The sequence below is a fragment of the Myotis lucifugus genome, unplaced genomic scaffold (assembly GCF_000147115.1).
Source record: "Myotis lucifugus unplaced genomic scaffold, Myoluc2.0 scaffold_20, whole genome shotgun sequence".
Lineage (NCBI taxonomy): Eukaryota > Metazoa > Chordata > Mammalia > Chiroptera > Vespertilionidae > Myotis > Myotis lucifugus.
In genome coordinates, this window is record NW_005871068.1 from 4275186 (window position 1) to 4286681 (window position 11496).

At 39.7% G+C, this 11496-nt stretch overlaps 1 protein-coding gene across 1 annotated transcript; it reads left to right on the plus strand.

Annotated features, from left to right (window-relative positions):
* Window positions 1-201: 201 nt before the first annotated feature.
* On the plus strand, window positions 202-1245 carry LOC102437855 (melanoma-associated antigen B5-like). Its single transcript, XM_006085678.1, has one exon. The coding sequence runs from the start codon at window positions 202-204 to the stop codon at window positions 1243-1245; it is 1044 nt and encodes a 347-aa protein (XP_006085740.1).
* The last annotated feature ends 10251 nt before the right edge of the window (window positions 1246-11496 follow it).

The following is an 11496-nucleotide window of genomic DNA, read 5'->3' on the forward strand; positions in this document are numbered from 1 at the left end:
AGCACAAGATGATTAGATCTGGAGCCCTGAGGGTTTTTAGATAGGTGCCCTTGGGGAGAACTGCAAATGCAGACTTCCTTACAATCAAGGTGCTATTCCTATGCCAAAGGTGCCCATACACTCTTGACCTTCATCCACCAGGGACTCTCATTACCTGTCCTTCTAATACCCTCCTGACCAATTTCTCTGACCATAGTCAGCATGCCTCGGAAGCACAAGAGTAAGCACTGCAAAAAGCAGAATCAACAAGCTTCCCAAGATGGAGATGATAGCTGCAAGATGTTGCAGGCAGCTGCCACAACAGAAAAAACCCCCTCCTTCTCATCTTCTGGTTTGAAGAGTAATCCCAAGAGCTCATCAGCTAGTGATCCAACTCCTACTTCCCAGGCATCTTGCAGAGCTCCAACTACCTCTATTACCTCTTCAGATGCTTTACACACAAAATCTGCGAAGAGGCAAGATGAGGAGCATTCATATTCCCCTGAGGTCCTATCTCTAGAGAACACATGCCGTTTTCGTGATCCTCTGACTGTGGAGGTGAAAATGTTGCAGAAGTTTATTTTGTACAGGTATAAAGCAAAGCAGCTCATTCTGCGGGAAGACATGGTAAATATTATTGACCGAAAGTACCGTCGCCAATTTCCAGAGATTTTCAAGAGAGCCTGTGCAAGTCTAGAGGAACTCTTTGCAGTTGAGCTGAAGGAAGCGGACACAATCAAACCGGCCTATGAACTTGTCAGCAAACTGAAACTCCCCAATAAGGGGAGGGTGCGTCCTGGCAGGGGGTTACCCAAGACTGGTATCCTGATGAATGTCCTGGGTGTGGTCTTCATGAATGGCAACTGTGCCAGTGAGGAAGAGGTCTGGAACTTCCTGAATGCCATGCAAGTGTTCTCTGGGAGGAAACACTACATCTATGGGGAACCTAGGAAGCTTATCACCAAAGATCTAGTGAAGCTAGAGTACCTGGAGTACCGCCAGGGGCCCAACACTGATCCTCCATGCTACGAGTTCCTCTGGGGTCCCAAAGCTTACACAGAAACAACCAAGATGAAAGTCCTGGAATTTTGGGCCAAGCTCAACGAAAAGGTTCCAACTGACTTCCCATTACAATACGAAGAAGCTTTGAAAGAGGAGGTAGAAAGAGTACAAGCCAAATGGGCAGTCAGGAATGGCACTGGTACCAAGTGCCGGAAATGTTCCATGGCCTGCTCCACCAGTGTCTCCACAGCTAGTAAAATATGAGGATTAATTTTGTCATGAACAAAATATATGACATCATGATAGAATCTTGCATGCACATGGGAAAGAATCCCACAGTAAATTAGTTGTAATAATAGAAAAAAAATAAAATATCATCCACCTTGATTCTCCTTCCTTCTTTCCATCTTTTCTTTTGTAAAATTGTTTTATACCTCTATATGCTTAGCTTATTAAAGGATGCAGGTTATAGTAAATCTTAGCCCGTTAGATCTCTTTCACACATAATCGTCTATGCCCCAAATGTAATTGAGCATATGCCTTTAGGAACGCCCTGTGTTAGTACTTGGGATGGTAAGATAAAGACCCAGCCTCTCTTCATAGAACTTTGCTAGCAGGAGCTTCAATCACATAAGGAGGATGTTGAGATACTCTCTATGCCTTCTAGGAAAATTAAGAAGGGTGGGTGATTTGGGAGGTGTTCCAGGTGAAAGCAGTAAGGGTAAATTCTCTGAGACAAGGCAGTTTACATTTGGGGATACTGCAAGTCATTCTGGGAGACGTCACTTTCAGCTGTCCTACATGGTGGAGTAGATGAGGCTGTGGGACTGGTGAGCAGAAGCCAGACACTCAGATGAGGTGTCCGAGTTGAGAGAGAAAATATTTGCATAGAAAACAGCACTGTGGTGAAGACCCAATAATATGTGCTGCCTTGACCTGCCATGAAACCAGCAGAGACTCAAATGGGCTATCTACAAGTTCCCTTCCATATTCTTCACTTGCAGATAAAGTCCCTACCAAAATCCATCTTTTAGAAGGGGACAAGGGCCAGATATTATTTATTCCTAAGTAGTTGGGTTCTCTTCCCTACAGTCCTGTGGGCTTTGCAAACCGTCTGATTACATGCTGCAGATCACCTCATCCTCTTGATACTCCCCAGCCTGCCTCCCCAAGAACTTGCTCATTCACTTTTCCCGAATGTAACCCCCCTCCTGCCGCCATGGGGCATGTGGTGTCCCTCTCCCCCATCTTGTGAGCTTGCATCATTAAGAAATCACTGTCTAGCTCATCTCTACAGGGCCCAGTGTTGTGGTTTTGGACAGACATCACCATAGTGCAGATAATCCCATCCTCATCCCAGGGGGTATAATAGGGACTATTGACCATGCTCTTAGGAATTAATTTGATAAGGCAGATAATCCAGAAATACAATCTCTTGTCTAGGACAGAGTATTAGTTATCTCAGGCTGCCCTAACTATATGCCACAGAGTGGATGGCTTAAACCACTGACATTGATTTTCTCACAGTTCTGGAAGCTGAAATTCCAATATCAAGGTAAGAGCAGTTTTGGTTTGTTCAGAGCCCTCTCTCTGTAGCGTGCAAATGGCTTCCCTCTTCTCCTGGCTGTCCCTTGTGTGGGCACATGCCTGCTGTCTCCTTGGGTGAACTAAACTCTTATAAGGAACCCACTAAGTTTGGATTATGGCCTATCCTAATGGTCTCATTTTAAATTAACCATCACTTTAAAGATGTTATCTCCAACTACAGTCACATTCTGTGGTCCTGGGAGTTATGAACTCTACATGAATTTTAGGGCACACAATTCAGCCATCAGTCTTTGCTATTATCTCTCTGCTAGAAAGTATAGTAAACAAAGGGGAATTCTATGCACATACTCTCCAGGGAGTTTCTGACAATAATGGTATACTCCCTTGAGGTGAGATGTACAGGGAGCCACCATGTTGACACTTTTTGCTTTGAACTGGTAGATTCAGACTCTATTGCATTAAAAGGGAATTTAATTAGAGTATCTTAAGTATAATTAGGTGAAGTGTAAGAGAGGGTTAGGATTTTGGTGGGAAAAAATAGAGTAAGTTTGGATGGAAGGACATCTGGATATGTCTGAAAGAGCTGGTCCTTGGCAAAAAACAAAAAACAACAAACAAACAAAAAAACAAAACTAGGAATCAGCGTTTGCCTTTGAGTAAAAACAAAATTGTCAGTATATAATCACTTAGTAATAAATGATTGCTAAGTCAGTTTTGTTTGAACAAATATTATATATTTAACCCTTTTCCTGGAATCAAATGTAATTAATTTTGCAATTGATTTCATTGAATTCCGCAAAGATAAGAAATTGGTTAGTTCAATCTTCAGTAATTTCACTTTAACAGGTGAAATTTTTAACAGAATTCACATCATCATCAGAAGTCAGTGCTATAATTTCTGTGCAAATATTTGTCAAACTCAGTTTAAATTTGTTTTTGATTATTTGAATAAAATATTCATGTGCAAGAGCTGTAACTAAATAATGGGCAACTGTTTTTTTTAAGTCTTTAGAACATTGAAGTCATCAATGCTGTTGACTCAAATTTTGTGACACACAATAAAACAAATAATTGCTCAAAGAAGGAAAAATTGCTGAGACTGTCCAATTTGTTAAAGATGACCCAACAAAAATGTGTCTACCAAACATTTTTTTATCTCCATATGAATTGCCTTCATCTCTTTTGAACTCCCAAACCACATCTCACCCCTTATTCTTAGCATATAAGCCTAACTTCCCAATTATCCTCTGGTCTCATATTCTTGTGGAACCCCTGTACCTACGTGCATGATTAAATTTGGTTATTTTCAACTGTTAATTTGCCTTAATTTCCCCCCTCCCCCACAGTACCATTGGTATAGTTTTGATTATACTCATTTATATGAATCCAAAAAGTTGATTTCACTTTAATAAAGTAGTAAGTAGCAGATTTTGTTAGAAATACACATATTAACTGACTTCTAAAAACATAGGCCTGGGCAAAAGTATGTTTACAGTCTGTTGCATTGTGACATTCTTTGAGTTAATAACGCTGTTGTAATAATTATGTTCTTCGTGTCTTTTTCCATACAAGTAACGATAAACCTACTTTTGTCAATTCCTTTATGTATTTAATAAACAAATAAGCAGACATATTCAACACTTACTCTTTGTCAGATACCTTTCTGGGTATTCATCTAACTTAATCACCATAGCAACTCTATGAGGTCAGAACAGATATTGTGGAGAAAAATGTCACATGCCTTGGAAAGCATTGTGGTTAAAAAAAAAGAAGAAGAAAAATGTTGTCACAGACTTTCATGACATCACTCAACTAGCCATGTGTCCTTGAGTTGGTTGTATTAAGATAAACAAAAAGAGGAAAAAATTAATTCCAATGGAAATTCTTCTTTTTCTCTCTTGATTATATGAACAATGAGTGACAGGCATTTTTTTCCTTCAAAGCATCATTGTTTCATGATTTCACTTTCTTTTCTGTCCCTTATGCCAAGGGAGTAAATAATAGTTTTTCCATATCTCCAGTGGGAATTCTAAATTTGCCGCTCTAACTGATGATTGGATAGTGCTTTGGTATTTTTATAACCTTCTCTTTACTACTACAGAAAGCAAGATGACAATTGTACATATTTCACCGTGGAACTTTTTTCTTCAGACTAGAATTCTAGTCAGAAACAAAAGTCGTTAGAGATTAAAAAAAATGTGGACAGGCCAGCTTGACTGAGTGGTTGAGCATCAATCTATGAACTAGGAAGTTGTGGTTCAATTCCTGGTCAGGGCACATGCCTCTATTTCTGGCTTAATCCCCAGTGTGGGGCATGTAGGAGGCAGCTGATCAATGATTCTCTCTCATCATTGATGTTTCTATCTCTCTCTTCCTCTCCCTTCCTCTCTGAAATCAATAAAAATATATTTTAAATAAATAAATACATAAATAAATGAAAATGTGATTTTAGAAAAAGGGTTAGGAGGATGAGCAAAAAGGTGAAAGGAATTAATTACAAATTGTAAAATACAGCATAGGGAATATAGTCAATAATATTTTAATAACCGTACAGTGCCAGGTGGGTACTAGAGTTACGGGGGTGATCACTTCGTAAGGTATGTAAATGTCTAATTACTATGTTGTATGCCTTAAGCTAATATAACATTGTATATCAACTATAATTTAAAAAGAAATTTTAAAAACATTAAAAGAGTAAAATATTAAATCAAAATAAGATAAATTTTTAAAATTGAAAATAAAAATAAAGAAATAAATGTTTTTACTCACTCCTTCTCCTTTGCCGAAAGCCTGCAGGAAAGACCAAGGGTTTTTAAAATTTATTTGTTTATATTTGGCTTATAGGCAAACTGTTTCAACTTCTATATGATTTTATATATGTAAAGTTTTAGTATGTAAATTACAGAATTATAAACCTGGAAGGAAATTACCACAATCTTCTCACCTCCAGGTAGGGAAATGGACTGTCCATATCAAGAAAAATAGTCTTGCCCTAACTGGTTTGGCTCAGTGGATAGAGCGTCGGCCTGCGGACTCAAGGGTCCCAGGTTCAATTCCGGTCAAGGGCATGTAACTTGGTTGTGAGCACATTCCCAGTAGGGGGTGTGCAGGAGGCAGCTGATCGATGTTTCTCTCTTATTGATGTTTCTAACTCTCTATCACTCTCCCTTCCTCTCTGTAAAAAAAATCAATAAAATATATTTTTAAAAAAGAAAAAAGAAAGAAAAATAGTTTTCTGTTTCTGTTATTTTCTTTAACATCTTCAAAGATATTGTATGCCTGGCCACTGTGGCTCAGTGGTTTAGCATCGAACTGTCAACCAAGAAGTCCCTGATTTGAAACCTGGTCAAGGGCACATACCCATGGTTGCAGGCTCAATCCCCAGTAGGGGGCGTGCAGGATGCAGCAGATCAATGTTTCTCTCATCATCGATGTTTCTCTATCTTTCTCCCTTCCTCCCTCTCGCTAATAAAAAAGATATTGTAGATTAATCTAAATTACTATGTTAAAAGCTTTGTTTTACTTGAATATTTATTAAAGAAAAATAGTACATTTTTGTTGCTATTATTGCTTGGTCTTCCATTTTGTTTCTTTCATGTTATTACTTAATCTTTCTGATTTTTACTTTTTAAAACTACTATTGTTAAAAGTAAGGTAACCTTCATTATAATGTTTGGTACCTTTTTTGTACCATTGAAGCTTGTATACATAAATATAACTGCAAGTTTGACAGATCATATTCAAAGGTGATATAAATATACTAGAGGCCCAGTGCATGGAATTCGTGCATGGGTGCGGTCCCTAGGCCTGGCTGCGATCAAAGCATAAGCATCTGGTGTGGAAGGGCAGGTCCTAGCTGACCTCTGGGCCCTGGACAGCATCTGGGCCCCTGGGTCCCTGTGCGCCCCCCTCCATCTGAGTCGTGGTGCCCGAGTCCCCACACGGAGATGCTTTGAGCATGGCCAGATGCTGTGGGCCTGGGCGCAGCATGGGCCTCTGGAGAGGGCTGCAGGGGGAGTGAGAGCAAGCTTGGCAGACACCCCACATTCTCGCTGCACCTCTATCCCCATCGACCCCTGCCCCAGGTAGCAGGTGAGAGGTCACAGCACATAACTGATTCCTGCCATGTTCCGTGCCACCCCCTGGAGGTCAGCGCACATCATAGTGAGCAGTTGAACTCCTGGTCAAACAACCAACTGAGGGGACAATTTGCATGTTAGGCTTTTCTTATATAGAATATTTCCTTGAACACCTTTAAATAATTAATGAGTAAATTCTCAGTCTCTTAAAGATTTTTAAAAAGTGAGTTAGTAGTTCTAATTCATATGATTTCATTAATCTTCATATAGAAGCAACCAAAGCAGAAATTGTGCTTAGTGTTTATATTTTATTTTATTTTCATTTTTTAATTGATCTTTTTTAGAGAAGAAGGAGAGAGAGGAAAATATTTATGTGAGAGAGAAACATCAATCTGTTGCCTTCAGGATTGAACATACGAACGTTTTGTGTACAAGATGACATTCCAATCAACCGAGCCACACCTATCAGGGCAGTGTTTACATTTTATTTTATTATTTTACTAGAGGCCCGGTGCATTAAATTCATGCATGGGGCGGGGTGACCTTCAGCCAAGCCTGCACCCTCTCCAATCTGGGACTCCTCAAGGGATGTCTGACTGCTGGTTTAGGCCCAATCCCGGGGATCAGGCCTAAACCGGCAGTCTGACATTCCTCTCACAATCCAGGACAGCTGGCTCCCAACCACCTGCCTGCCTGCCTGCCTGATTGCCCCTAATTGCTTCTGCCTGCCAGCCTGATCACCCCCTAACCACTCCCCTGCCAACCTGATCGACACCTAACTGCTCCCCTGCTGGCCCGACTGCCCCTAATTGCCCTCCCTGCCAGCCTGGTCACCCCCAACTTCCCTCCATACTGGCCTGGTCACCCCAACTGCACTCCCCTGCAGGCCTGGGTCCCCCCAAACTGCCCTCCTCTGCCAGCCTGGTTCCCCCAACTGCCCTCCCCTGCAGGCCTGATCGACCCCAACTGCCCTCTCCTGCAGGCCTGGTCGCCCACACTGCCCTCCCCTGCCAGCCATCTTGTGGTGGCCATCTTGTGTCCATATGGGGGCGGCCATCTTTGACCACATGGGGGAGGTCATCTTGTGTTGGAGTGATGGTCAATTTGCATATTACATATTTATTATATAGGATAATTTTAAGTACATTTTTATTGGTTTCAGAGAGGAAGGAAGAGGGAGAAAGAGCTAAAAACATCAATGATGAGAGACAGTCATTGATCAGTTGCCTCTTGCATGCCCCAAACTGGGTATCAAGCCCACAACCTGGGCATGTGCCCTTGACTAGAATCAAACTCAGGACCCTTCAGTTTGCAGGCCAACACTTTATTCACTGAGCCAAACCAGCTAGGGCAGTGTTTACATTTTAAATCTGGGTCTTTTGTTTGGTTATGCAACCTGAAGCCTATTCATCAAATATATTTGTTCACAACATGCATGATGTATTTTGGCTTTATTCCCAATCAACTTTTTCCCATCCAAGTGTCTGCTTCTTGTCACACTATTAGCCAGTTGTGGTTTCTGTAGACTAGGTTTTATTTGACATAGTTCTACTTTTAGTTTAGGTTACTTTCTAAATCTGATGTGTGAACAGTACCTTCTGTTCTTTCACATTCTCCTTAATATAAATGTTAAAATTATTATACTTACAATAAAAAGACAAAAATTTGCTTTTTAACCAATAAATACATAAAGTTGCCAGGTGGCTTTATCAGCATTTTAAATCTGGGTTGATGAGTTATATTTGAAGCATAAACATCGATTATATCTCCTGTCATGAAACTATTAGGAATAGCCAAATCTCATCAGCATTGATCTGTGCATATTAGATCCTCAGAGGCCCCTGATTTTATAATCAGCATTTGCTTTGGGTCCTACAAGGAATCCCAAACACATAAGTTTCCAAATGAAAGTATTAAAATTTATTTTTGTGGAATTAAGTTGGTAATTTAATGTTCTTATTGTATTTCAGATGTCCATTGGGTTAGGTAATACTTACTGATCAATAAAATGCCCAATTTTCATAGGTTACAAACATTAAAGTAATTCCTTGAATTCACCATTGTTCATAGGCAATAACTTACATTTTTGGAACTATATTGCACTCTGCTTGGACATTTTCTATCATTATTATCCTAAGTGAAAAAAACAGTCAGAAAAAGACAAATATTACATGATCTCAGTTATATGTGGAATCTAATGAACAAAATTAACTGATGAGCAAAATAGGTCCGGTGGTATGGATGCACGGAACAGACTGAGAGATCTCAGAGGGGAGGGGGCAAGGGGATGGGAAAAGGTTAACTGAAGAACATATATGCATATATGCATAGTCCATGTGGTGAAGGCCTGGAAGGGTGGGGACTTGGTGGAGGGGAGCAAGAGGTGGGTATGGGGGACATCTGTAATACTGTCAACAGTAAAAAAGGAAAATACTCAATTTTTATGCTTTATTATAATTTTTAAATGTTCCTATAGCTATGCTACCTTCAAATTAAAACCATTCAATTATTAATTGATGAATAAAATGTAGCAGAACTAAATGAACAGAGTTGAAAAGAGAATCATGAGAAAAATAAAATAATCCAGAGGAAAACCTCCACAATATAAGTAGAAAACTCACTAGGATGTCAGGGAATAAATCTGGTGATGTAGAAGACCAAAGGAAAGTTAAAAAAATGAAACCAAGGAGGGGTGAGTTGAAATAGATATCTTTGGATAAAAGACAGTGAATATTCATTCTATAAATCTCTAGTAACCTAGACAAACAATTTAAAAAATAACTGAAAAGCCCTAACTGGTTTGGCTCAGTGGATAGAGCGTCAGCCTGCGGACTGAAAGATCCCAGGTTCAATTCCGGTCAAGGGCATGTACCTTGGTTGTGGGCACATCCCCAGTAGGGGGTGTGCAGGAGGCAGCTGATTGATGTTTCTCTCTCATTGATGTTTCTAACTTTCTATCCCTCTCCCCTCCTCTCTGTAAAAAATCAATAAAATATATTTTAAAAAATGAAAAAATAACTGAAGAATTGGAATATATATATATATATATTCAAGACTAATTTTAGAAGACACAAAACTAATTTTGCAAATAAAGCAATTAAAATTTAATTAAAGAGATACAATCAGAAGACATGCACATGGCCAACAGATACATGAAAAGATGCTCAGCATCAATAATTATCAGGGAAATGCAAATCAAATCCACAATAAGCTATCACGTTATCACCTCATACTTGTTAAACTGGCTAGTATAAAAAAGACAAGAAATAACAAGTGTTGTTGAGAATGTAGAGAAAAGGGAACCCTTTTACATTGGTGGAAATGTAAAATGGCATAGCTCCTATGTAAAACAGTATGGAGGTTCCCCAAAAAATTAAAAATAGAATTACTGTATGTTGCAGCAATCTCACTTCTGGGTATTTATCTGAAGGAAACAAAAACTACCCAAAAAAGATATATGCACGCCATGTTCATTACAGTATTATTTACAATAGTCAAGACCTGTATGTATGTATGTACATATGCATTTAGAGGGGTGAGCAAAAGTAGGTTTATAGTTGTAATACAAATGAATAATACAATAATTAATAAATAATACAATAATAAATTCTGTTTTACGTACTCACAACTGTAAACCTACTACTGCCAACCTGTATATAATGGAATATTATTCATCCATAAAAAAGAAGAAAATCTTAAACTCTTATTAATGAAGAAGGCATGAACTTAAATTTGCATAACAACCTTTCCCTTGTTTACTATGCTTTTCCTAAAATCCTACTATTATTGGCTCCCCAACCCCCCTGCATCGTCTTTTGTCATTAACTAGAGATATTATTTAAGGTGGAGGCTTGGAACTTTAGGGAGTTACTCAGTTTTCCTAGGTCTCTCCCATGTATACAGGAGATATACATGTTATTACACTTGTTTGTTTTTCTCCTGCTCATCTGTCTTTTATTGCAGGGGTTCACAACCAAGAACCTAGAAGGTAGGATATTTTTCCTCCCCTACACTAGGAATCTTGGATTTACTTTTTCTTTCCCTTGGGGTATTTCAAAGTCTCAGCTTGAGGAAATGGCTACTGAACTGTGAAAAAATATAATCTTAGATCTGCTGTCCCTGCCCTCTTTCTTATTGTAAAGATTAGGGAAATGTTGTAGAGCAGTGGTTCTCAACCTTCCTAATGCTGCGACCCTTTAATACAGTTCCTCATGTTGTGGTGACCCCCAACCATAAAATTATTTTCATTGCTACTTCATAACTGTAATGTTGTTACTGTTATGAATTGTAATGTAAATATCTAATATGCAGGATGTATTTTCATTGTTACAAATTGAACATAATTAAAGCATCGTGATTAATCACAAAAACAGTATGTAATTATATATGTGTTTTCTGATGGTCTTAGGCGACCCCTGTGAAAGGGTCATTCAATCCCCACAGGGGTCACGACCCACAGGTTGAGAACCACTGTTGTAGAGGATAAAGAGATCTGGGGCAGGTATGAGGTGAATAAATGGACAGCACTGGGTAGAGGGAAAATCTATACTAATAATAGAGGAATATGCAAATTGGTCATGACACCATTACATAACGACAAACCAGGACAGGGGCAGGGCTGTGGCTGAGAGCTCTCAGCACTCCTGTGCCAGGGGTCCGCAGGGCACGGAGAGGAAGGGAGAGCAGATAAGCAGTTAGTGGGATCAGGCCAGGAGGGGAGTGTAGATAGGCAGTTAGGGGGATCAGGCCAGGAGGGGAGAGCGGATAGACAGAGGGATCAGGCCAGGAGGGGAGGGCAGATAGGCAGTTAGGGGGATCAGGCCAGGAGGGGAGGGCAGATAGGCAGTTAGGGGGATCAGGCCAGGGGGGGAGAGCAGTTAGGCAGTTA

Excerpts from the sequence above, each read along its gene's own strand:
- LOC102437855 (XM_006085678.1), top strand. The coding sequence starts at position 202 with ATGCCTCGGAAGCACAAGAGTAAGCACTGCAAAAAGCAGAATCAACAA.